At 36.7% G+C, this 27,446-nt stretch overlaps 1 protein-coding gene across 1 annotated transcript; it reads left to right on the plus strand.

The window, feature by feature from the left end:
* Positions 1 to 402: 402 nt before the first annotated feature.
* Positions 403 to 27,342, plus strand: APPL1 (adaptor protein, phosphotyrosine interacting with PH domain and leucine zipper 1). Its single transcript, XM_075713609.1, has 22 exons — positions 403 to 456; positions 5,172 to 5,270; positions 6,361 to 6,420; positions 8,337 to 8,408; positions 9,265 to 9,352; positions 10,961 to 11,002; positions 11,883 to 11,941; positions 12,427 to 12,573; positions 14,060 to 14,142; positions 14,245 to 14,403; positions 15,721 to 15,909; positions 16,407 to 16,449; positions 18,381 to 18,437; positions 20,164 to 20,255; positions 20,829 to 21,011; positions 23,337 to 23,386; positions 23,768 to 23,942; positions 24,046 to 24,082; positions 25,582 to 25,728; positions 25,983 to 26,033; positions 26,389 to 26,478; positions 27,087 to 27,342. Exons 1-22 carry the CDS (start codon positions 403 to 405, stop codon positions 27,234 to 27,236), a joined length of 2,127 nt encoding a protein of 708 aa, XP_075569724.1. The 3' UTR covers positions 27,237 to 27,342.
* The last annotated feature ends 104 nt before the right edge of the window (positions 27,343 to 27,446 follow it).

A 27,446-nucleotide genomic window follows, 5' to 3' on the forward strand; every position in this document is an offset into this window, starting at 1 on the left:
CTCGGTGGGGCGCGCGCGCCCCCGCCTCCCTGAGGGGTAGGGGGGGCGGGGGGCGCCGAGCCGCCGCGCGCGCCCCTCCCGCCAGGCGCCGCCGAGCGGGAACAGAGGAGCAGAGCCGCGCGCCCACGCAGAGGCGCGACGCGCCTCACGGCGCCAACAGCCCCACGCGCGCGTGTAGGCAAACAGATGGCGCCACTGACCAATAACGAGCCGGGCAGGCTGGGTGGAAAAACCAATAGAAAGGCCAAGCGGGCAGCGGGGGAGGGGGGGGGCGGGACATCCGGCGCGAGGCGGGGCGGGGGCGCCCGTGTTGTGACTGGAGGGAGGGGGAGGGGTCCGGCCAGCCGGCGCGCGTTGGGCTGCGGTCGCTGCAGCGGCGCAGAGTCAGCCCCGGCGGCCGCCATGCCCGGCATCGACAAGCTCCCCATCGAGGAGACGCTGGAAGACAGCCCCCAGGTAGGAGAGGCGAGGCGCAGGCCGGGGGGTGTAGGCCAGACGGGGCCCAACCCGTGGGCGCCGGGCCTAGCGCTCATCCCCTCTCGCTCCCCCCCGCCGTATTCCCTCAGGGGGACGTCGGAGAGCCGCGGCGGCGGCCGGGGAGAGCCTCCCCGGCAGCGGGGCAGGGAGGCTGCCCGCATGGCCGGGTGCCTTCCTGTCCTCCTCGCCCGCGTGGCGTGGCGGGGGCTTGGGGCTAGCAGCGGCGGCTCTGGGGCCACCGGCCTCGGCGGAGCCCCCGCAGGGGGCTGCCCCGGCGCCTCCCGCCCGCTCGCAGCGCCGCGTCTTCTCGGGTGTCCCGCGGGCTGATGAGCTGTTGTTTATAAAGCAGCCAGATCGGTAACAATTTTCCAGAGGTTCTGTGCTTCAGCACTGGGCGTCAGGGTAGTAGCTTGCACTGACTCCCTTACATCCCCACCCCCGCATTTACAGTCATGACTTATTTTGGGGACCTCGCGTTGACAAAACCCGCCTTCGCTTCTCAAGACGTTTTTTCTTATCTTTGCGTTTTACTAAAAACGCATTAAGCTTTAATAGATATGTATGAAAAGCAGTTACTGGATGAGGTTATCGTGGTGGTTGTTAATGCTGTGAGTAGGTGGGAAACACGAGGTGCTGAGAGGCCTTTAATTGCTCTGATATCTTCATTTCCATTTGTGCTGCTTGACCTTTGTGAGTGATGCCATATATATTGCATTGGCGTTTCTTTCATACTGCGATTAAGCAGGAGATGCTTTATTCAGTTGCGCTGGTTTCTCTTGCTGGCAGCAACAACAGGAAGTACTATGTACTGCTCTTCCTAGATGCGAAAAAAGTTTACGATATATTTTCTTTTATTGCCGCCTTTTGAATTAAGATCCTGGTTTTGCTGCATTGTTTATGCAGATGAGCAAGACTTCCTATATTGCAATAGCATATGCATTGGTAGTTTTGATTCCTCAATTTCAAGAGAAATTTTCACTTGCTTAATAGGGAATTTTAACCCCTAAAGTGACAACCATTTTAATAAATCTACATCGAGTGGAAGGGCAACTTAGACAAGGCAACAGAAGAAGGCCGTGCAGAAAGCGTGTCATTGCTTGCCAAAGGACAGTGCCCCATATAGCTCCAGTACTAGATGATAGGTGAGATCTAGCCTGTAGTATGGTCTCTGGCCCAGAGTCTAAGCCTGATGTACTCATGAAGACGAAAAAATTTTGAAAGTATTATAGTAATTTAACAAAATTACCTCTTGAAGGTCTGTTCTCAGTCTATGGAAGTAAGAACTATCCATATTTATAGGAAATGTAAAATGTGAGATAAACTTAGGATCCCTAAAAAGTGGGATGTAGGGTTTTTTTTTCCAAGCACTTAAGACTGGTATGTCATTTGGGAAGCACATGCAAAAAAGTTACATATTGGAACGTAATTGTAAATTCCAGAATCTTTCATTTGAGGTTATTTGTGATACAGACTAGCAAAGCCTAACTCAGCCCAATGAGTTTGACGTGCTTAAACTATTAGATTTGCCAATATCTTCTTCTGTTTTAGGTATGAAATTTTACATCTTTCAGTCAGCCTAATATTTCACGTGGATTCTGGCTAACCACCTCTTAGAAGAACATAACTAGGACTCTGTAGTCTTCTGTTACATTAGTTCATTTCTGTTGTTTTGAAATCAGTGTAATGAAAATGGCAGCAAATGTTGCTTGAAGAAAGAAGAAACCTTGCTTTCTTTAGGAGTTGCCACAACTTTCCAATTGATGTGTTCATGCTGTAATATTGAAAAAGATCATCAGCCTAGTGCTGAACTATGGACTGGAGTTTTGCACCTTTAGATGTGTTTTGGACACTAACTTTAGGCATATAAACTTCTTATCAAACTTATTCTGCATCTGAGGGAAGGAAAGGCTTTTCTAAAATGGCAAAACGCATTCATTTCCTTTTGTCGCAGGATAAAAATCTAACCACTGTGTTTTTAGATGTAAACCAAACGCCAAGTTTACATTGTCTTTTGCTGTGCAAACTAGTGCAATTTAAATATTAACTTAGGACATACATTACACACATACTCAGTGGTTTTTTTTATATATATATATTTTTAGAGAGAGCTTCTGCTCAGACTTATTTGCATTCCCGAGGTATTGCACAATAAAAAAGCCAAGAGACTTGATAGTACAGGCTCTATCTTGTGTCACTTACACTACCGTACATATGATGACGTAGAATGCTTAACTTCACTGACTTCTAACTAGGTGGTTTCTTTGTGTAGCTTATCACTGGTAGTTTCTAGTGTACCTGCTCGTATATATGGGATGAAGGCATCTTAAAGAACATGCAAAATGATGCAAAGTTTTACTAGAAACATGAGTAAATGATTCCTCCAATTTTTTGCTAGGCAATAGTCTGCCATAACTTATTTACAGTTTCAGGTTATTTTCTTTCCATCAGTGTCATACAATGTCAATTTGAAGTCTGGACATCAGTAACTGATATTTTTCCAATAAAACATAGAAATGCCTTTATTCTACAGTGTTTGCTTTTAAAGAGTAAGCATAATCCAGAAACCTTAAATGATATTTCTTTAAAATTTCAAGTTCAGGTTTATTTATGTTCAGATTTAAAGGTCATGAGTATATAATTCAGTGGTTATGGTACTATGTAATTTTTTTCTTTTGCATTCTTTCATGTACGTCTCCTTTAATGGGAGAGTCACAGTTATTAGGATGACACATGTTGCCACACCTGGCAAACATCTGAGTTCTCCAACTCTTTCCTCCTCCACCCCCCTTTTCCGCTTGGATCATAAACTAGAACCACCATTAAAGTGATTTTTTTTGTGTTGATGATGCTGTTTGATTGTTTTTTTTTTTTAATGTAAGTATCTTGTAGGCATTATATGGTATGAGCATACTTGTGAGACAACCAGCCATCTAATTCAAATTAAATAAAAGAATTTCATGTCAAAAGAATGGTCAAATAATATACTTCATACAGGTTTAATATGTACTCCTTGATTATCATTGAAAGCAGAAAATCAGAAAAGTAGCTGAAAAAGACATCCATGCTTCAAGGGGAGATAGACTAAAGTCTAAGTCATTTCAAGACAAGTCTTTGACATATAGCAAGAACTCCTAATGATAAATCCCCCACAATTCATATGCAGTGCGATCCAGTGCTTTTTGCTAATCTCATCAGAGAGGTTTCCCTGACGTCCAGACTTGTGTCAGTCTTCCATTCTTTTCCCAGGTTCCATAAGTTCCTTCCCTTCCTCTTTGAGGAAACTATAGTTATTTAGCCGAGGGAAGACTAAGAAAGAGATTTTCCAATTTCAAGTGTTTAACAACCATAATTTTTTTGGGGGGGAAAAACCCCATTTATACACTTAGGATTCTTTCAGTTTTCTGCGTGGACATTAATTTTAGTGTATACCTAAAAACAAAGCACAGTCCTCTTGCTAAAACGTTACTAGAGTTAGGGGGTTTATTTTGTGGGTCTTGCAAGCAATAATCCTGTTTCTACATCTAGGCATCCCAACCGATATTTGAGATTAGGAAAAGCAAACGTAGCCTGTGCAGTTAGAGGTACGTTCTCTGTTCTTCTCCCTTTGGGGTTTTTGCCTTAGTGGGAGGAAGCTATTCACTGTCCTCGTGGTGAGGAGTAACATTACTTCCAAGTGCAAAAAGGATGCAAGAACACTGAGTCAGCATGTCATTTAAGCTTAAGGGCAAATTATGCTTGAGCAACCTGATTGTCTTGTCATCCAGAGTCAGTCATTTCATCACAGGGAAGAGCAGTGGATGTCATTTACCTTGACTTAAGCAAGGATTCTGACACGGTCCCTGGTAACATCCTTCTGGCCAAAATGGAGAGGTATGGATGGTGACCTGCGTGGAAAAACTGGCTGGATAGTTGGGCTCAAAGAGTAGTGATCAGTGTTTCGAAGTCTAGTAGGTGGACAGTGATAAAGAGGTTATTTTGAGGTGGATACTGCTAAGCACCTTCGTCAGTGATGTCGGCAGTGCAATAGGATGCATAGTCATCAAGCTTGTGGGTGGCACCAGCTAAGGAACAGACTGACTGACAAGCTGGGCTAAGGACAAAAGGACAGATCTTTTCACTGCCTTTTGCCGTGGAGTGGTGAGGAGGAGAAATATGCATCTTAAGAACGACAAGATGCAGGTTGTACCATTTTGTTTTGGTTTGGCTTTTGGTTCCTCAGCCTTTTGACCACAGAATTGATTTACTGCACAGGTGAATTACAGGTCCAAGCACAGCCAGCAACTGTCTTCGTGCAGGATGGATAGTATCAGAATGCCACAGCCTTTGTTTTGATCTCACTGCAGAAGAAGTGTATATACCTGGCATGCTGTTTAATACCAGTCATTTTACCCTTTTCCTTAGGGATGTACCATAGCGAGTTGAGTAGTTGCCTGCAGTTCCAACTTTTTTATACACTTACCCACCTCTCTTGGTCCTTTCCTTTCTGAAAATGTACTTGTATTAACCTGGAGAGAGGCTGACAGTACACGTGAGGCTAAGCTTGGGTATCTTTAAGATTCTCTGGCTTCAAGGTGTATCATTCCTGTAAATAGTGTTGGAGTGTTTATAAACTTTTTGGTAATGAAACCTGAAACAATGCTATTACTGCTTTGTGATCTTGACATGTTAGTGTTTTGGCTGTTTCATTTTCACAGACCCGGTCTTTGCTGGGGGTATTTGAAGAAGATGCTGCTGCAATTTCCAATTACATCAATCAGTTATTTCAAGCCATACACAGAATATATGATGCACAGGTAGTGTTAATGAAATTCTTGAATGCATTATAAAACTTTTGAACCACGTTTCATATCTTGCTTTTTTTGAAATTATTTTAAGCAATTTTTTTTTAAACTTCCACATTTTTTAAATGTGGAAGTGAAATAAAATAAGAAATAAGTGGTTGTTTTTCTGTATGTTAGGGAGTGGTAAAGACTAAATTCTTGTGATTTTTTTTTTTCCAACAGAATTTCTTAGGACAAATAAAAAGATTTTCTGGTCTTCTAGTAGTTTTATTGTATTTCCCAAGTGTTTCTGAAATGTTTCCCATCATGATCTTAATATGTATAATAGTACGTACAAGTGGGAGATAGTTTTTTACCCACAATATATTCATGTTTCCCTCATCATCTATAAGTAAGTGCACTTTTATGCCAAAGGCAGAATCCATTTTGTGTGGTTTTCTGAACAGTTGAGTTTATGGCTGTATTTTTAATTTGTATGTACTGGAACTGTTTGACTCTCTTACTGATTTGTTACTGTTGCTTTTAATATTTTTATTTTACTGTTGTTTTTACTTCAAAGCCTAGTGTGTTTATTTTAGGTTTGCTGCTATGTAGTTTTATTTTACTGCCTTTCCCTTTAGCTTTTAATTTCTGTACTTCCTCCTTCAACTGCATCATGAAAGGTGAAGTTGTTCCATACCATGAATCTGCTAATTAGGTCCTGTCTGTGTACAAGTACAAAGCAGTTTGTAACCAGGTAGTACTGGGGTTCATTGTAATCTTTTCTTTCCTTTACAGATTCCTAATACTCAGTAACTAGGGCAGCTAATTTGAAATAATTAAATGCAAATATGCACTGCATAACATGAAAAATACAGAAATCGGTGCACATAGTACAGGCTGTGAACTTAGTATTTGTAAACACTGATTACTTGTAACTCTCAATAATGTTAGAGAAATAGAAGGGCAGGATGCTTAGGTTTTCTGAAAATCTGTAGTCAGATTTTAGGTTCAATGTCTGTAATAGTTTCCTCTTCAAATATGTGATTTTTTTTTTTTTAATATTAATTTAAATAAAAAAGTAACAAGCTTGGGTTCTTGTTGATTTTTTTTTTTAAATCAGAATGAATTAAGTGCAGCAACTCATCTGACTTCAAAGCTTCTGAAGGAATATGAGAAACAGGTACTGTGTAAATTATTGTTGTCTTTGTGTGGTCAGGGCTAAGTATTTTTGTAGTCTTTTATCTCCCAGAGCACAACATAGAATATATTTAGGTTTGGTCCAGGTAAAATGAACTGCTGTAGTTGGTGGCTTGAATCTTTGCCAAAAGAATCTGTCTTCATATTAGTTCTTCTAACTAAAACAGAATGAAGTTCCTCTTACCATGATGAGTATTAGTAAGTTCTGGAATATTTTACTTCTGGATCAGAGTTTTGGGGGTTGCTTAGGGTGGTGGTGGGGTTTTGATTTTGTTTTATAAACCTGTTAAGTGCTTTAATTTTACTAGTCACAGAGAGAAGAGATTGCATAGTAGTCTCCATTTAACAACCATAATTTACTCTTATTGTGAGAATAATTCCATCTCTGAAAGCGTGGATTGTGGAATCCATAACTTTCTCCACTGGTAGCCTGTACTGTGAAGGGTTTCCTCTTTGCAGCTATGCTCCTGGGGCCCCTTTTCTGAGATGCATGTTGAAAACAAAAAATCACTCCTTTCAAGGAGGCTGGCGCTTCCCATCCTCATTCTTCACCTAATGAGGTGAACTGGAAAAAATACTATTCATGTATTATTTTGGTTTGGTGAGTCTTTCTAGAGGAGTGAGATGACACGTTATTTTTCCTTCACTAATTGTTACTAACAAATAGGTGTAATACAGATAGGATCAAAACCACAATGGTGCTGATCCAAAAGAATAATGAGTATTCATACCTACAGTAGTCCCATTAGGAAGAGGTGGAGAAACAGAGAGATTTAGAGTGGTTTTTTTTTTTTTTAAAAAAAAAGTCTTATATTCCTAATGACGGACTGGAAATGCTGCTTAAGATGTCTGTGCACAGTCTGAATTGTAGCAGGAATTAAATTATTTCTGCTTTTTTTTTTTTTTTTTTTTTAGAAGTAGCTGCAATCATTGGCATTGTTTTAATGCCAAATTCACTTTAATGGCACAGCTGTTTAATGAATTACACTGTTTTTGCTGTTTTCTAGGAAAAACATAGTTTTTGCAAAATCAAAATGAAAAGAACTAGCTTCAGATTAGAAGAACCAATCAGGGCATGATATTCTTATTTGTTAGCAGTTACAGATATCAAAATATACACCAAGTATCCTTGTTTCAGTTACAGTTTGTTGCATTCATTGAGAAGAAGGGGGGAGAACCTAACAAGCTGGAAGGAAGTGCTTCAAATTTTTAATAAAGAAGTTGGGGATTTTTATATTTCCAAGTGTTTCATGTATAGCTGCTATGAATTAAAAGAAGAATTAAACTAGCATTGGATCTTTTAACCTATTTTTCTGATTTGTCTCCTTTGGACTGCTTTTTTCCTAGTCAGGAGATTAGCTTAAAAATACACAAATAATGTTTTAACTGGATTTTTTTTTTTTCAGTTGTAACCATTTTGGTCATACTTTTGCCTCCATCAAGGCATTATAGAAGTAAACTCTTTTGGATGTTTTAAAAAATTCACATAATCACATACCTTAAGAGGTAGAAGTCTAAGATAAACACCAGATATTGCTTAATTTTTTATAATTTTAAAATAATTTGCAAAGCTGGATAAAAATCTTCATAGATGTCAAGTCTGCATTTTTCCTGATTTTTAAAAATAAAATCTACTAATTAATTTATAAAGTCTATTAATTAGATTAATCTATTTTAAAAATAGTTACTTTTTTTTAAATGAGAATTGTTTATTACTCTCCCCCCTCCCCCCCCCAATATTCCTTCTTCACAGGACAATAAAGAAGTGCTTCAGTGTATCTTAACTGTATAATATTTTAAAATAATTGAATACCCAGTACATTCATAGACATGATTAATGTAGTTTTGTGAATGGCAGAAGACACTGCAAACAGCATGCCTCCTTTTATTTTCTTGTAGCGTTTTCCACTAGGGGGAGATGATGAAGTTATGACTTCAACTTTACAGCAATTTGCAAAAGTGATAGATGAGGCAAGTACTTGTATTTGTTTCACTTACTTTCCTAATGTTGTCATGTATAGACTTCAACTTGCTTAATTATTCCAGTCTCTTTTAGGATAGGAGGTGCAGAAATGGCTTTCATTTGTCAATAAGGTAACAATTGTGTATTGCAGCGTATATTTAAGGTTATATAACCTGAAGATAAAGAATTGGTTGAGCAAAATGAGGATACATGGTTGAGAAAGAATGTAGTTTAACTTACTGTATATACAGCCAAATAACATTACAGAACAGCAGTTAGAAACTGCTTTTCGTGACAGTGTTTGTATTGCCTGATTTCAGATACCTGACTGACAGAGGAAGCTCCTGCTGTCTGTGTTAGAGACAGAGACTTACTCTTCTGAAAGACAACTTAGCACCATTAAGATCTGAATGAGGATTTTTTCTGCAATCCCTCTCCTTACTTTGCACTACTACTACTACTACAGCAGCATTTTGGGAGGAAGAACATGTTTGTTCTACCTCTGTAAACTGTGAAAGATGGGCTGTGATGTAGCTGGAGGGAAACTGGAGAAGTAAATTGACTAGTTATCAGAATGTATGAGGCCATCTTCTGATATGATCCAGTCACTTGGAATAAATTGGAAAAGTAGGGACAAATACTAAAGGTCTTCTATAAAAAGCTAGTGATGAGATCAGGAAGCTAGAAAAGAATAGCTGCAAAAAAATGAACATGCAAAATTATGTTTGAGTTGTACATGTCATCTTTGAGTGAAATTGATGTCAACCTATCTTTATTATTTTTTTTATTATGTATTTATTTTTAAATTTTATTTATCTTAGCAGTGTTTTCATAAAATTTCCTTCTTTCTCTTGTCTTTTATAGCTCAGCTCCTGCCATGCAGTACTTTCAACTCAACTTGCGGATGCAATGATGTTTCCTATTACCCAGTTTAAAGAAAGGGATCTAAAAGGTAGAGTGCTCAAACAAATCCTGTTTTTGTCAACAGCAGCAGCAACAAAAATGTAGCGTTTAATCTCCATAGCTCCTGTTTCACTAAATAGTATATGCCACTTATTTTTCAGCTCTCAAAAGTATGCACCTCCCAATTTTAAAAAAAATGTAAGTTATTTCTATTCGTGAGAGTATTACAGTTGAAGAACTTAACACTGTTACTGTTTCAACAAAAATATGACTTATATTATGGAAGCACTTATCTTCTATTCAAGATTAAAATTTTGCAGTTACTGTAAACATTAGGAAAGAACAATTTTCAGATAATTTGCATGTCCAGGAAATATTTTTATCTATTATAATACCATGATATCAATATGATGGCTGGACTAAACTCAAGAAGCAAAGTGCCAAAGTTGTAGTACTTACTATATTATTATGATTTAGTAAGGTGGTTCTTCAACCCTGCTGGTAATATAGGCAGCTTCTTACGTTCAGGCATAAGATGCTTCCAACTTGTTATTTTTGTTAACAGATGTATCTTATTCTGCCTGGTCTAAAATAATATATATATATATATATTGCGTCTGTATGATAGATTTTACTCAAGATGCTAAAGTGAATAGACTGGTGTGGCAAATGGGCGTCAAATATAAGAGTCAAAACCAAAATAACTTAAATCCCTAATTTGAACATCCTAGAGTGGGTATGCCTAACATATGAACATTTTAAGTCTAAATTGAAATTAAAATTACAATTCTTCCATAAGTCTTCTAGTTCTTTATGAATCTTGGAAGATACTTCTTTGGCAATAGTTTGTTGCAAAGTTATGGATTAAATAGATTATGCTTTTTGAGGAAGGGAACATGACTATCTTAGGGCTAATATTACTCCTCAGAACCTGGAAAAATCTCCTGTTAATATTTACTGAAGAAGCATCCCTGAAGCAATAATCACAAATTAAATTTTCCCACTGGAAGTTTTTAACCACCAACTGATGTAGTATTTAATGACACCATACTTCTTTATGGACTTCATAGGCACTGTCTGTAAAGCTTTTCCATGCTCTTTTGTCTTTGCTTTACCATAAAGTTGAACATAGCTCTCTGCTTTATTGTAACATGACACAAAACCACAATCAAGATCGGAACAAGTGCCAAGTATTGTATTGTTTTCTGTTCCATGGCACAGTGACACGAAATAACCATCTAGACCATGACTGATTTTAGGTAGGAGGAATCACAGTGTGTTTGGGGCTTTCCCTTGATCCAGTGATAACTTCCCCGTCTCCTGTGCTTCCACTTCCCCACTCAGAGCAGAACTTTGACCAGAAAAATAGGTGACGCATTTGTATTGACGATCTCTTTCAAAGTCTTTTGAAAAGAAGTTCCTCCTTAACTTACTACAGTAATGTATCTTTTTTGCTAAGCCAGACAGCCACATAAATGATACTCGGGCCCTAAGTAGGAGCAGACTTTCCTGGCCACATAATGCCTGTGCTGGTAATTCAGTATGATACAAGGTGTGAATGACAACTGTTCAGTAGTGAAACATTGCATGAGAAACCTTACTATATAAATATTATGTTAATAACAACTTATTTAAATCGTTATATGTTGTTTTGTAGAGATATTAACTCTAAAAGAAGTTTTCCAAATTGCAAGCAATGGTAAGTGTGAAATACTTAATGGTATAGATATTACAAGACAACAGTACTATTATAGATTATTTACTCAGAAAACTAGTGAAGATATTTGCATGGCTTAAAGTGACTAATTAAGCTGTAATTTTTTTCAGTGATACTTAGGCATGCAGCTTTCCTTGGTTCCCCTGTAAATCCCTGCTTTGTGTACCAAGGTGTTAAGGCAAATTGACAGTATTAGTCTTTTTTACAATACTTTAAAAGTATATATAATTATTAAATAATTTGGGATTATGCTACCAACATTGCTAAAAATAGTAAGGTGCTAGCTCACTCCTTAAAGACTGGACTGGATTAATAAACAAATTTTTCCTCCCTAAAATTGGTTTTATAGTTCTCTTCCTTGCTGTCAGAAGTCACTTTTTTAGCTAGCTCTGCTATATCCTTGTAGAGAACATATTCTTTAAGTAAGGATTAAGTAAGCATTCTGCTTCTCTTACTGTAAATTGCTTCATTGCTTTAGAAGCAAGAAAAATTTCAGGTTTTCATAACGGTTGGACTTGATGATCTTGAAGGTCTTTTCCAACCTAAACAATTCTATGATTCTGTGATAATGGAAAGTTGTCTCTACTTATAGAAAGTTTCTGTCTTTGAAGACTATTAAATGTATAGGGAAATTTGTAACAATTTGGCCATGTTTGCATCTGGTTAGAATTTTTCTTCAGCCCAAGTATTTATGGCAGTGAAGTAATTACAAACAGGCAAGAACAATTGTTAATGGTTTTAATATGACAGAACTTTGCATTCAGCTGGCTGTGCAACACACAGTGATATAAAAGGTTTTCTGCTCAGTTTTGTAAGTCATTAATTTATCAAAATGATCATAAATTCTCTCTTGATTGCTTAGACCATGATGCTGCCATTACCAGATACAGTCGGTTGTCAAAAAGAAGGGAAAATGAAAAGGTTCGTAAAATAAAATACATAATATACAGATTTTTAGATGAGATAAGAAATAATTTTCATGTAATATATATATTTGTGATGGATGACAGTGTATGGCAGATTCCACCTGAAGGTTGCTAGTTTATGCTTTAGCAGTCTAGACAGTTTGCTTCACAACAGAAAAGCAGGTTTCCCCAATATGTGCCTGTCTTGTAACACTGAAAATGCTCTAAGATGAAGGCTGTGATACTATATTAAATTTATTTTTGTAAAGAAATAACCACACTTTCCAGGGAGAAAAGAATGCTGTATTTGTTTTTCATGTATCTCTTGTGTAAGTTAGAGAAGCGGAATTGTAGGATAAAATACGCAGTTGCTGATGATAGAGGGTAGAACGTTTCCTTGTTGTTTTCTCCATGCTGGCTATAAAGCTGTCCAGAAGGCACATGATTAATACCAAGTCTCAAACATTCCTTTTTCCCCCTCCCCCGTCTTTGTCTCTTTAGATCAAGGCTGAAGTTACAGAAGATGTATATACTTCCAGGAAAAAACAGCACCAGACTATGATGCATTATTTCTGTGCATTAAATACTCTTCAGTACAAAAAGAAAATTGCTATGCTAGAACCCTTGCTAGGATACATGCAAGCTCAGGTAATTTCAGATTCCGAAAGCGGTAGGTCTGAAAGAAGATGTAAAAGTGCTTCATGAAGGTGGATGTACTGAAATTCATTGCAAGACCTCTTCTGCAATCCAAGAAAGCAAGTGGAGGGAAAGACGTACCCTGTCCTCATCCCTGTAGTTGTCATAGCTGCTGCCATGAACACTGTCATTAGCTAGCACTAGTCATTTCCCACTCAAGATATAAACCTCATCATGACATGCCCTCACTCCCATCGTAGAATCTTTTAGTGAGGAAAGTCTGGGTGACAAATATAAAGGTCTAATTCTACCCCAAAACCCAGATGGCTAAATTTAACACACTGCCTAAATTTTCATTGCTGTGTATTTTTTTCCACTGGATCACTAATGGGAATAGCTGATTAAAACTTTCATGGAAGTGCACCTTGTTAGAAAGTAATGTGACAACAGTTAAACTCTTTCCTGTGGCAGCTATTCTGAGATGAGATAGTCATCAAATTCACAGTGCTACTGTTTTCAATCAAGGGTGTGGGAGAACTGGAATGCTAAAAATCATTCTGGCTTGTTTTTGTTTAATATAAATTAGTTCATGATTGGTTTATTTGAGGATGGGTGCAATAGAAAATACAAGTATGAAAAAGTTCTTTGGAGAGACTTAATTTGTATTTTCGGAAGTATGTCGTCAGTATGGGGGTTTTTTTTAAAAAAAAAAAAGCCAAACTTTCCAACATCTGGCACTGCTACAGTGTCCCGAGTAGAAATTAACTTGTACATGCTGTCTGAAAGCTTTTCAAGTCCAAGAAGAGCTCTTGCTTCTTTTTGAAACTTTGCAGCTTGTATTTAAGAATTAAGCTGTAAATGTTTTCTGTAACGAAGATAGTACAATCTGTTGCTCGGGTGCAGGTTTTTGCTGAATCTAAGAATGGGAAGGGCAGGGCCACACCCCATGGCTTCCTGTTCTGAGATTTCACATGGCTGAACTCAATTTAGATGTGGCAGTTTTTCTGGATCAATATGGAGTACACTGTCTTTAAGATACATATTGTCAGTTCCCCGTGGCAGGGTCCGCAGTTAGAGGATGGCCCCAGACAAATTCTCACAGGTTTCCCCTCTCCTACGCCCTCCAAATTACTCCACCCATAGTACAACAGTTAGCAAACTGGTGGGCTTGAAAAAGTGTAGAGAGACCTTGGGATCACTAAAAAGTCAAACCTTGTTTCCCCTCCAGGGCACTTTCTGTATATTTCTGTATTTCCTCCAGGTAACTGTGCACTTCCTTTTGACACAATGAAATCCCACTGTGGTGTCAGCATCAACCTTCACTTGCAGAAAAAAAGCATACATTCTGCTCCTTTTATTGAGAGGCTTTGGTGGGAGTGAGGGATGAAAACAGATTTCTCTGAGAAACTTCAACCACCGGTGGCTTAACCTTGTTAATTTTTACTGTAGTTTTATTAATTACTAAATTCTCCCTTTTCCTTTTTTTTTTTTTTTAAAGATAAGTTTTTTTAAAATGGGTTCAGAAAATCTTACTGAGCAATTGGAAGAATTTTTGACCAATATTGGCACAAGTGTACAGAAGTAAGTTGTTTTTGTTGAATTTTGAACTGTTATCAAGACAATTATTTTTTCTGTTTCTACTTATTAGCAAATTATCTTTGTTAATAACATTATTTACCTTAGTGTTCGCAGGGAAATGGAGTGCGAAGTAGAAAACATGCAACAAACTATAGAGGACTTGGAAGTAGCTAGTGATCCACTGTATTTGCCTGATCCTGATCCTACGAAATTTCCTGTTCATAGAAATCTAACACGGAAAGCTGGCTATCTCAATGCAAGAAAGTAAGACTAACTTGTTACTTAAAAATTCCAGAATACTTAATTTTGAGAAAGGAAAGCTAAAACAGTATGCAATATTTTTTTGAAGTTAGCTGTGCTGATTTTATGTACTTAGTTGAGTAAATCGCACGGGAGATACTCTGTTTCTTTCTTTGGACTCCTTCACTTAATTAGTATTAATTTCATGGTTACACTGACATAGTGTCATTCAGGTGCAAAGCGTAAGTATCCTGATTTCAGTCTAATTTTGCCTGAATTTTGACATCAAAAAGAAAAATTAAAGTTTAGGAGAGTGTAATTCACTGGGTTGTAATTGGAAAACAAGAAGATTGCAGCTATCAGGATTGTTATATAAGTGTCTGTTAAAGCTTTGGGATTCAAGTTACTAACAAAATATGACAGCCTTGAGATACACAAGGCAAAACATTCCTCCACTTGGAACGGCCTTCTCAATTTCATGAGGAAGTCTTTTGTCCACTGGAGGGAGCTGTTACTTTAGTTATTAAAGTCTAGCAGCTGGTTTTTATATTTGTTAAAACCAAGTTGTAACAGTCAGATTTTTTTTCTGTAATTTATATAATAAGCTCCAAGGAATTGTAAAAAAAAAAAGTAGATTACTTTTTCAGCAACAGTTAGAGTAACATACTCACTGCATGAGGCATGAATTTCTGTAGTAGAACACAATTGCATCAATTAAAATTGAAAATAGTATCTGAACAAAAAGGGAGGCTAAACTGCAAGTGTTACTGATTTTTGGTTTCAGATTGTTCATCTTCTGTTATTCTGGGGGGAAGAAAAACCCAAAAACCCCCAACAAAATGCTCTAAGCAAAATTTTGGAAATCTTGTGGAATGGTTCAAAATACTTGGAAAACTGAGATATCTTACGTGACTAAGCTAATGCTTAACAGAAAGTTCTGCAAAACTTTGTTTAGTCTTAATAAAAATGCAGAGTTCAGAGGTCTTATCAATTACATTGATAGTGCATATCATTTGAATATGCATATTGTGTAAAGCGATACCATAAAAGCTGATCATTGAAACTGAAGTACTTACGCCTTTTTATTCTAAATTAGGTTTCATATAATGTAAGAAAGCAACTCTTTTATGTATTCTTTGCCCAGCAATAGATTTAGAATAAAAAACCAACAGATGGAAAGAGACTAATTTAGCTATAAAGCCTAACCTAAAACATTAAACAGGGAAAAAAGTTTTCTTAAGTGCCCAGATGGTTTGTTCCAAGTAATTTTAATTTTTTCTAATTTGTACAGCTCAGTTGAACTCCTAATCTACTAACTAAGAACCTCTTTGTACCTTTTAGTAAGACAGGGCTGGTGTCTTCCAGTTGGGAGAGACAGTTTTACTTCACTCAAGGTGGAAATTTGATGAGCCAGGCAAGAGGTGACGTAGCTGGGGGACTTGTCATGGATATAGACAATTGTTCTGTAATGGCTGTGGACTGTGAAGACAGACGGTACTGTTTTCAGATAACATCTTTTGATGGTAAAAAGTAAGTATTCTTACATTACTGTTATCTGTAAGTAATACTGGACTCGCTAATTAGGAAAAAAAAGATGGTCTACCTTTGGCTAGATTATAGCTTGATAGATTTTGGGGGTATTTAGAAGCAAAATCTGGGATGTCATTTTAACTTTGCAATGTCTGGGTTTTTTTAGTTTATAAGCTGTATAATGTAGCTGAGTGGTATTTCAGAATAAAATTACCATAATCATTTTACAGTGCTGTATTATTACATTTTGTGAGTGCTTAAGTATTACACAGGCACAATGAGAATTTTCTTCCTTTTCTATTTTCAATTAAAATGAAAACATAGATTTCCCTCCCCACCCCCCAATTAATTGTTGACTGCACTCGGCATGTACACAGACTCTTCAGCCTTTCTTAATTTGTTGTGCAATGTACAAACATGAAAATGGAATTGCCTGTGAATGTACTTGTGAGGCATTTTAAATAGACAAAATTGTCTTTTCCATTCTCCTCTTTCAGGTCTTCAATCTTACAGGCAGAGAGTAAAAAAGATTACGAAGAGGTAAGCTTATACAAGGTTTGCATGGAGTCTGGTGATTTTCTGTAGTGCAGAAGGAATACATTCATAACAATAGTTGGAATGCTCATTTTATGTTCTCTAGGTGGTAAGCAGTGAACTTGTAACTCATTCTATCCATAATGACAGGTTTCATGAAGTCTGACAAAATATTACTGTGTTTAAATCCTAGAGAAAAAAAATGCAGTTCTGATTGCCACCAAGTCCTTTTCAGTGTTATGGAAGAAGGTGGGGGGGGGGGCGGGGAGCCCACAGCAAAATATCTAGCAGTAATGAAATCTCAACAAATGATGCTGCTTCTTCCTGTTCATGCTTTCCCATCCTTCCTTCTTCCTACCTGCTTGTCAGGAGTGGAAGATAAAGGAAATCTTAGGTTAGGACACAGATAAGGATACAGGCAGTTGAGAAATGAGGAAGAACACTTTTTCTGCCCCTGATGCATGATGGGAAACCTGTTTATACATTATGAACAAGTTGAATTGAGAAATTTGAAATAATTTGCTTTTGGACTGCTTTCAAAGCTGCTTGCTGTTTGTGATCACTATTTCCAAATGGCTGCTAAGTGTCATGATGCAGGTTTATTTGTCTGTGCAGTGGATGAATACCAGCTGAGAAATGTCAGTGTTCAAATACTAGGTCAGCAAACTTGTAGCAAATACTGATGGAGAAAGGAAAGGGGGCAGGGGGGAAACCCCACCCAACCAGCAGGGATATCTTTTCCCTGTTTTTTTTAGCTTTCTCTAGAGGTGAAAATAAAAAGTTTCTCTGGACTTTTTGTAAATAACAGCCTAATGGTATAGGTGGGTACTGGTCTAAGAAAGAAGGTTCTAGTTATTAGAATTTATGTTTTATTTGGACAGCTTTTTACAGCTTTCCGAAGGCTTGCACAGATGGGCCAAACCAATAGATTCATTGCTTTTATAGTCTATGAAATAGTCAGATTTGTCTAGAAACAAAGGAACAGATGTACTAAGTGATATAAAGTATTTATTAATTAAAAAGGTACATCTGTTATTAGTGTTCAATATAGAAAACGTTTTAAAAGCACAGTTGATTTAAAATATGTTTGGGCAAGCAGCTGGATAAGGAAATACAGAAAATACAGTAGTTTCGGCCTGGATTCAAATTCCTCTGCAGTCTTCAATGTTACACTGACATAAAATGACCTTTTATGCTATTTCTAGGGTTCTTAGCTGGGCTGTGTCAGGTTGGCCCTCGTTCATTTGCTCTGTTGAGATTGCCCAGTAGCCTGACTCTGAAATATTTGCCCTCGGATGCCTCACCAGGGGAAGAGAGTTTATAGTCAGCTTTAGCAGCTCAAATTTGTCATTTTCTGGGCTGTAGCTGCTGTGCTGTCTTTTAGATAGCTCAGGTGGCAACCCTGACAACAAGCTGGGGTTCAGTGGAACAGCACCAGTAGTATGCTTATAATCGAGTTAGTTTTCTTCTTTGGAGAAAAGTCAAAAAGCAAGAAGCAGGAGCAGGTGGTTTTCCATAGCACAGGGAGAAAATAGATTCTAGCTTACAGATGCAAGAAATGGGCAAATTCCACAAAAGGCAGATGGAATCTTTATGTCTTGAGGAAACAATGTCATCTGCAGTCACAGAATAATGGAGTACAGAGAATCCTTTTTTTTTTTTTAAAAAATTCCTTATAGTCGTGATTTAAACTTGCTTTACTTTTCATCTTCAGTGTGACTAAAATAACTTTTTCAAGTAAAAATCTGATATTGTAAGGTGCAGTACGCAGATAGTAGTGAATTTAATGACAAGCTGGGTGTGCACAATACTGATTTGGCTCCCCAAAGTTACAAAGAAAGTGGAAAAAGTGCCGAGACTAGCCAACTTGGGTATTTAATCAAGTTTGTTAAAAAGCTATGAAAATTTTTTTTTCTCTTTTTTTCTCTCTTTTTCAGTGGATATGCACCATAAACAACATATCTAAACAGATATATCTAAGTGAAAACCCTGAGGTAACTTTACTAAAATATATATATAAAAAGATATTAACTGGATCTAATTGGATAGCATAGAATTAAGCTGAGTACTTCCTACATGTCTAATTATAAGCTTTTCATGGTATGAAAACATACAGTCCATTGTCTCCTTCATCTAAATGCTTATATAAAGCATTAAAAATACGTGACTTTTATATTTGGTATAACTTTCTGACATTGTCAAGATCCTGTATTTGTACTTTGTATATGATACTTTGTAACAAATTAATATGACAAATACTCAGATGGATACATTTAATTTCTCCTAGAGGGAACTGACAATTGTAGGAATGAGATGAGCATAACAATTTTGTAGGAAAGACATACTTTTGTTTCCTTAAAGAGTTATTTGCCTTTTGAAGAGTTAAAAATTGATTATTTGTTTCATGTAGAGAATTTGGGTAAGTAAATTAATGTCAGTTATATGGTTTTAATTTATAATTATATAGTAAATTCATATTGATACAGACTTACGTAGTGATTTTTTACTTGCTATGGAATTGGCCCAACAAAATCTGTTGTTTTATAACACAGCATTTATATATAAAGTGTGTTGAAAGTCAAATTGTACTCCTTGATGTCCCTGATGAGGTCTGAAACAGTTTATTGGAAAGGAAACTTTCCAGTGATTGCCAGAGATGAGAACTGTAGATACAGCAGTCAGCAGGCAGCTTGTTGAATAATATGGGAATCCATCATTCAACTATGTAACGCAAGGCTCTTGCCAAATGATCTGGAAGATCAAGGTGAAATGGAAAGCATGTCATGGCAGTTTTTGGTTTAGGAACTAATTATAACTTTGTAGATAATACAAGTACCTGGCTGACTGTCGAAGTTAACTATACAGATGAGAATCAAAATGGTTTTAGTGCAAAGCTCAGTGACCTAAAGCACATGTTCTGATGAATATACAGCTGGGGTTCTGTGTAGCCCTGGCATAAACAGGTGCAGCTCCCTTACATCAGTGAGGGTGTGTGCATTTACGCCTGGATCTTAGTGCCTTCTCCTCACCCCCCGATGGCTTTGTATCATTCTCATTTTCCGAGTCACGCGCTCACACAAAATGTTTTGTCTGCTGCACCTCCCGTCTCCAAAAATCCTCTTTCCTCAAGGACTTTCACTATTGGTTTTACCCCATGAAGTGAAGCCATCAACATTAAACACCGATACTTCAGAATTAGTGATTTCAATGGAAGATTAAAGTGGAATTCTTCAACTGTAACTGGTCAGTTATTTGCTGAAATAACACTGTTGGGTAGTCCTTACTTGATAGTTGTTCATGCCTTGGTTTTTCAGAAACATTTAAGTGTTCCCAAATTTCAAGTGCAGACTTTTGAATCTTCATGTTTTTTAGTTAGTAGTTGAGGAATGCATTTCTCAAATGAGATTTTTCTTTTTCTTCCTGGTTACATTTGCCTATTTTGTCAGACTTGTCATTGGGACTTATCTCTATTGCTGCCTTTTATTAACATTCACAGTATAATAAAGCAAGTGCATTCATTTAAATTTAGAAAGTGAACAGCAGGAAATGTGTTACAAGTTAGAAGAAAATACTACAACTACATTAGTGAAAATTTAGGAATGTAAGATTCTCACAAAGGGTTGAGTTTATAACTTCTGTCAATTGCAAATAAATCTAAAATCTTAAAGCTTATTTTGAGGAAAACGTTTTCAGTTATTTTTGCCCATCTTTCCATTGCAGGAAATTGCTGCACGTGTAAATCAGTCAGCTCTGGAGGCTGTTACTCCGTCTCCTTCCTTTCAGCAGAGGCATGAGAGCATGCGGCCACCTGTGTAAGTTAATGAACTATAGGTCATTTGAAGAGTACATCTATAAAGAGAATCCTGGATGAAGTTCCAAGTGGGGGGGGAACCCAAACAACAAAACTTTCTATGTTCAGAACTAAGTCTTTGATAGGCTAGAGGAAAATTTCTTGAACTCATCCTTTTAGCATTGTTTAGCATCCATTGTTACAAGTAATCCAGATTTCCAGCTGACTAGACAGTTTTGTTGGTTGCATGATATGTCTGGTTTGTTGTCTGAATTCATAATGAGATTTTTCTTAATGTGTCCAACTCCTGGCAGCAGACCTCAGATTGTTTTAACATCAATACATAATCACATATGAAATATAATACAATCTGATGCAATTATTAATCCAAGTATAACTTTAACTTACTTAAATTTGAGTAGGAATGTAGACTGCATTTTTGTTTACTATACCCTGATCATCTTCAGGTTTTTAGTTTTTGTTTTGTTTTCTATCCAAGTTTTGGAATATCGTATTGGTCTCCCATATGGTTTAATTTATTATCAACCAACCTGAAACCAAGATATTTTCATTTTGATTTTTTGTTTTGTTTTAGACAATCTCGTCCTCCTGCAGCTCGTACGAGCAGCACAGGGTCACTGGGATCTGAATCAGCAGCTTTATCAGCACTTTCCTTGGATTCACTTGTTGCCCCTGACACTCCTATACAATTTGACATAATATCTCCAGTTAGTGAAGATCTACCTGGTCAAGCAAAATCTTCAGGGCAGTCGGGCAGGTAGGACATGCAGAGAGAAAGAAAAAAATTCCTAAAGTTAACGTTATTAATTCAAAAATGAACAAACAAACAAGAAAACCATGTTCAGGCTGCAGCTCCAAAACACACATTGCCTTTGCCCTGACTCGTGTCACAAAATTTGCAGTGGCCAGCAAAGCAAAACAATTTTTTAAATTGTTAAATAGAGTTGTAAAAAAACAGCTTAATTACACGCACTAGGTTCAAGATGTATTTTTCTATTTAGCAGCAGCTTTTCTTGCTTTAACAGCTAATGCTTTTATTTCTTGAATTATTTTAATCTTTTGGTTTCACAAAGTATTTTCCTTTCCTATTGCTTGCTCACCCAGCAGCTTGGGTTATTTCCTCTTGGAAACTCAAGAGAAATTTGGTAGCCCTGCCTCCAGGTGATGATGGCATACGATGACACTCTTCTTAACCTGAAAGGTGAGTGAAAATGATCTAGGCTTCTAGAGTAACCTCATATGCAGACAAGTTAAAATTGTCTAAGAGCTCTTCCCAAAATACAAAAACATTTTCTCCTACTTGTTTTTTTGTAAACTTCCCATTCAGAAATAATAATAAAAACCTGTAAATCTGCACTTCATTTCTGGAACTATATGTACAGAATTCAGATATTAAGAAAACATATTTGCAGATTCAGCTGCTCTTAACAACAACAAAAAAAGCCAAAAAGATGAAAAGTAACTTATGTGACTCTAGCCACAATAATGTGTTGTTTCCCGCTGCCCTTTAGAAAAATATTTGAATTTTCACCTCACAGATACATAAGAGTTAAAATTATATAGCTGCAGCTTTTTTTTTTTTTTGACAGTTTATTTTGTTGTTGTTTGATATAGCAGGATAATCAGTTGGCTGACTAGATCCTTAAGAACATATTGATTTAAAATAGACTTGAACTGTATTCCAGGAAGTGGAGGGGTTAAGACTTCAGCTAAATTCATGTCATCAGTTATAATTCCATTCTAGAAAATCATATTTTTCATAGCAGAAATGATACAGAGTTGTGCTCAGTATTTTCAGTTAACCATCACTGTCAATAAAGAACTGTAGTGTTTGTACAGATAGGCAACAGGCTACTTTGGAAATATTAATTATTTTTAAAAAAAGAGACTTTTCTTAGTTTCTGATACTGATGACATATATTTAAATCTTATTTTTGCCTTTTGAGAGATCCTGTGAGATTTTGCATTTACTGTTCCAGTCTAATCTTAAATGACAAGAAAAGTCTGAGCAATGAAAGACGCTCATTGAAAGAATTTCCCTTTAGTGTATTTACACAGGTCAGCATTTAATGGGATGATTCGTGATTGAGTCCACATATATCAACATTGTAGCAATGCAATCTTGACTTCAGAGTTCAATCTAGAACAATTTTATTACTTTAAACTAGAGATCTCTTAGCTAAAAGATTTAACTGATAAAATAAAACTGGCAGTATGACATGTAACTGAACAAGAGAGATTGACTTTTTTTTTCTCTTAGTTCTGAAATTTCCTTTTAGAACACTAACTATTGAGAGGTGACACCTTCATTACTCCCCTATAAAACCTAATTTGAAGTTTATTGAACCCTTGATGATAGTTTTTCAGCTACCAGTTAGCCAAAGAGAAAGGGGGTTTTTCCCTCTTTAGACGTTTTAAATAAAATTTGCCCATTTCCCATACTCTTCAGCATTGCTTTACTGCTTTTGAAAAATTTAGACTTGGAAGCCTAGAGTATTTTCACTTTTCATTGTAACTGATAGTAATTCTGTCTTTGAGAGCCAGAAATAGCCACATTTCTCTTGACCCTCTAGGAGTAAAACCCCAGTGATGTTTTCAGAAAGCTGCATTTGAAACAAAACCAGTGACTTCTCTTCAGTAAGTAATTCAACAACTTGAGACAGTGACGAGAAGTGTGGTGCTCCTGTGGAGTACTGAAAGGACTAGCTTTTGGCTGTACTTCCTGAAGCTGTTCTGTGAAATTTCATCCCCTAAAACTATACCTTTTCAAATATTAACAAGGTCTTGATCTTGGGCTTAATTCAGGTATTAAAAAATACCATGTGAGCAAAACTCTCTATGGCAGCAATAGGACAATGGTATCTGGTATTTTTCCCATAATTTGAGCCCTAGAGCAATATAGCGATTTATGCCTAACTCCTGATTAAATTTTTTGTCCTTACGATTTATCATACATTATTCCTTCGGCTTACGAGTCTGAAATCATTACGTGGTCTTATTTGATGCAGCATGAGACTACTACGTTATTCATTGGTGGTTCTTGTAAATCTGACTCCTGGTTTAATGTTTTCATTTTTAATAGACGCACAAATCCTTTTGGTGAATCTGGAGGCTCAAAGTCTGAAACAGAAGGTAAAGCAAAAGTTTTATTTCAATGCAAAATAAAAAATAGAATTTGAAAATTTTCTATTTTCATCTGTAGCTTCTCTCTTCTAATTTAGCACCAGTTTTAGAATGCTTGGTTACATTAGTGTAATGTATTAGAGAAGTTAAATCAGGGTACTGTCTGAAAGTCTGTTCTAAAAATAATTCATTGCATCTTTTGTATTCATTAAACCAAATTAAAAGATGTGTGACTTGCTGTTTAATAATTGTACCTCTAATTCTTAAGTATGAGCAATCTCTTTCCAAGTTACTAGAAGTTTGGAGTTTTCCTGACTGCAGTCAGCCTTTGGTTTTGAATGCAAAACCCAAAATGGAGTTCACTTTTTTCAATACTTCTCTTTGTCTTAGATTCAATTCTTCATCAGTTATTTATTGTAAGATTTCTTGGCTCTATGGAGGTGAAGTCTGACGAAAGTCCAGATGTTGTTTATGAAACGATGCGTCAAATACTAGCAGCTCGCGCCATCCATAACATTTTCAGGATGACAGAATCGCATTTATTAGTCACTTGTGACTGTTTAAAGTAAGTTTGCTTGCTGACTTCTACTGATGTTAATTTACAGAATGATCTTCTTTCACTTTGGTAAAATTTACTTTCTGGTTTGTTTTTAAAAACAAATTTTTAGGTTAATTGATCCACAGACACAAGTTACAAGACTACGAGTAAGTAACTTTACATTTTAAGATAAATACCCAGCAATGTAATTTTTCTACTTTAAAAATAATATTACTAGATGTTAGCAAAAATCAGCATGCGATTTCCAGACAAATTTCCACTGAAATTAGGAGACCAATGCATACACTTAAAAATAGACAGAAAAACCCTAGCAAATCAGGTTTAAAGGGAGTGATTTCCATAGGTCAAATAGGCTTTTGACACCCCCGCCCCGATTTGATAGGGTAGAATCTAAGGAAAACAGAATATTGTATTCTAACAACGTGTTTGGTTATAAACATTTATGTTGTTCGTATAGAGGTAACATTAAGGTTGGAGTCAGATTAGTTCTGAAGTCCAAGAGGGTTTGCTTGGTGTTTGATTTTTGGGGGTTTGTTTGGGTTTTTTGTTTTTAATGCATAATTGCATTGAGAGTGTGTTGTACAGTTTCTGGTTTGGGGGTTTTTTCCTAATTCTTTCTAAAAAATGCACTTGAAAGAAGTAAGTGGAATTCTTCTTAGGATTAATTCTTAATTCTTCTGTAATAGCAGTCTTTATTTTTCCTATTTCGAAACTGTTTCCCCCCACCCCTTTTTTTTATGCACATTTATGGTCTGTCATTTAACTTCTTTGGGTCTTCTTTTACAAACATTCAGTTTTTTGGGGACTCTGAATTTCGTTTCCGTACAAGGAAATCCTAAGCATGTGAAAATGTCTTGGTGTTTCAAGTAGTGCTTTTTTCTTTCTTTACCTTTGTGGCATTAAGTTCAAAACTGCCCCAAAGCTGTAAGCTTTCACAGGTGACATAATCAACTGAGTGCATGTCCAGTATTCTAAATGTGTACATTTAAGGTTAGGAAAAACTCATCCTATCTGTTTATAACAGTTGTAGTAGGGCCCTTCAGAATTTAAAAACTTACCCTTTGGTAAGTCTTAAAAAGATACATTTGAAATGTCTTAAGTCCACCTGCTTTTAGGAACGAGAATGCAAAATAGTTTTATTGTAACAAAATAATGATGATATGTGGTTTGTTTCGGGGGTTTTTTGGGTTTTTTTGTTTTTCTTTTCTTTTTTTTTTTTGCTTATATAATTCAGGAGAGCTGAACTTACTGCAGGTAAAGATTTTGGAGAAGTAGTGCCTTTGCTTGGGACCAAATATTGAAATCTCAGTCACAAATGTCATTTGTATGAATGAGGCCTCTTTAAAGAAAATAGAAAAGGAGTGTATTCTTATTTAGAAAGATGACAGAATCGCATTGCAAATGTGGTCGCCTTCTCTTATATAGAATGTGTTTTTAGAATTTTTCCTGTCTTTTGAATAATTCAATCCTTGCCTTCTGATCTACTGTTTTGTGTTCAGTAATACGTATTTGGTCAGATTGTAACTTCTGGTGTGGTTGTGTATTTGTGATATTGCAGTAATTAACATGCAGTATATGTTGAAGCCTCATATGGAAACTATTTGGACCCAATTTTAATATCTTTGTATTTGATCCTTTTTGGCAGTTTCCTTTGCCCAATGTAGTCTTGTATGCTACGCACCAGGAGAATAAACGCCTCTTTGGATTTGTGCTTAGAACTTCAGGAGGGAGAGCTGAGAGCCGCCAAACTTCCGTCTGCTATATATTTGAATCAAATAATGAAGGGGAAAAGGTATTGGTGGTGGTTATACTTGTATCAGTTCTGAACCTGATGTGGATTCCAAGATGTTGGATGCATTCAAGCTGTCTGAGGGATTTCTATGGAAGAGAATTTTGTTTATGGACTGAAAAACAGTTCAACCTGACAGTTTAAGTACTTGCAGGGGCTTTAATATGCTACTGTGCTTAATTTGGGAATCTGGTGTAATTTTTAAAGGCATTTTTATTAGAGCCTTTTTGATGATTTGCAATCTGTTTTGTGTTTAGATTTGTGACTCTGTTGGACTGGCAAAACAGATAGCTTTTCATGCAGAACTGGTAAGAATCTTTTTGGGGCAAGGGATACTTGTGAATGGAAGGGAGAGAGTATATTTAATATGTATAATAGAATATATTCTGCAAAATGCTTACAGATGCAGTAATACTGTTGTGGTGTATTTTGAGGGATTTGTTTTCTAGAATTTAAACCCAAGATAAAAAGACTTTGACCAATGTCTACTGTGGAACAATATCCAAGATAGGATCTGGCTTGCTACCTTTAACAAACATAGCAGTCCTTTCAGAGAAGAATAACCAAAACAGAGGTATAACAGTTTGAGCAAACTCATATAAATCAGTAGTGTATCAAACATCTCAGGCTGTTGTTTCTTTTATTTACATTTTTGCCCTTCAGGATCGAAAAGCATCAGAAAAGCAAAAAGAAATAGATAGAGTCAAAGAGAAACAACAAAAAGAACTGAACAAACAAAAACAAATTGAAAAGGTACATTTCATCAATATTTCTTAATATTCTTTTTTTTTCTACTTTCTTTCTTTTGCAGTTTTGTACTCCAAGCTCCACTATCACATTCTTTAGTACAAGTTCGTAGAACATTATGGAATTAAGTTGTTTATTAGACATTTTTCCTGTGCCAATTTTGTGTAACTTTGTATAGTAGTTTTTAAAAAGAGCTCTTCTGAGGAGGTAAGTATTCCTATAAATCTGTTTTGTGGTTTAAGAGCAGTGCTTGAAGGAACACCTATCACAGGCCCAACATAATTTTGTTTGCTGCGGAGGGTTCGGTTACATGGTGAGGAAGGGGCTGCAGGGGAGCAAGCTGTCAACAAAGATACTTGTTCTGACCTGCTGCGTTCCGTGGGTTGTAGGTACAAACGCGTTCATGTGTTAGTTGTTCTAATAATGCCAAGCACTGAAATATAAACGCTTTGGTTTCCTATTCAGTCTTTTAATTCCCTCTGTACAGAAAGCTGTCCATTGATAGTATGAAAAGGTAGTTTATAAATCATAATAACAGTATTCTGTTTCAATTGCAGATGGCTTGAAAGTTAATATTCTCTTTCTGATTTCCCAATCGCCCCTTCTCAAATTAGGACTTGGAGGAACAAAGCCGGTTGATAGCTGCTTCCAGCAGATCGAACCAGAGCAGTGGAGAAGGACAGTTTGTAGTCCTTAGCAGCAGCCAGTCGGAAGACAGTGATTTAGGAGAAGATGGAAAGAAGAAGAGAGAATCCGAAGCCTAAGGTTGCCTACTTTATTAAAATTGGAATCATGCATATATCTGGTGAAATGGCACAAGTTCTACAAGAAGTGAAATGTAGGTGGAGGGTCTGTTGTATTTTGTAAAAGACTTCACAATATGTAGACCCTATTATGCCTTGATTTTTCTTTCTCAATTAAGCAATTTCCATTTTTCTGTCAGTATAATTTCTCTTCTGTACGCCAGATGAAGC

This window comes from Pelecanus crispus, chromosome 7, assembly GCF_030463565.1.
Source record: "Pelecanus crispus isolate bPelCri1 chromosome 7, bPelCri1.pri, whole genome shotgun sequence".
Classification (NCBI taxonomy): domain Eukaryota; kingdom Metazoa; phylum Chordata; class Aves; order Pelecaniformes; family Pelecanidae; genus Pelecanus; species Pelecanus crispus.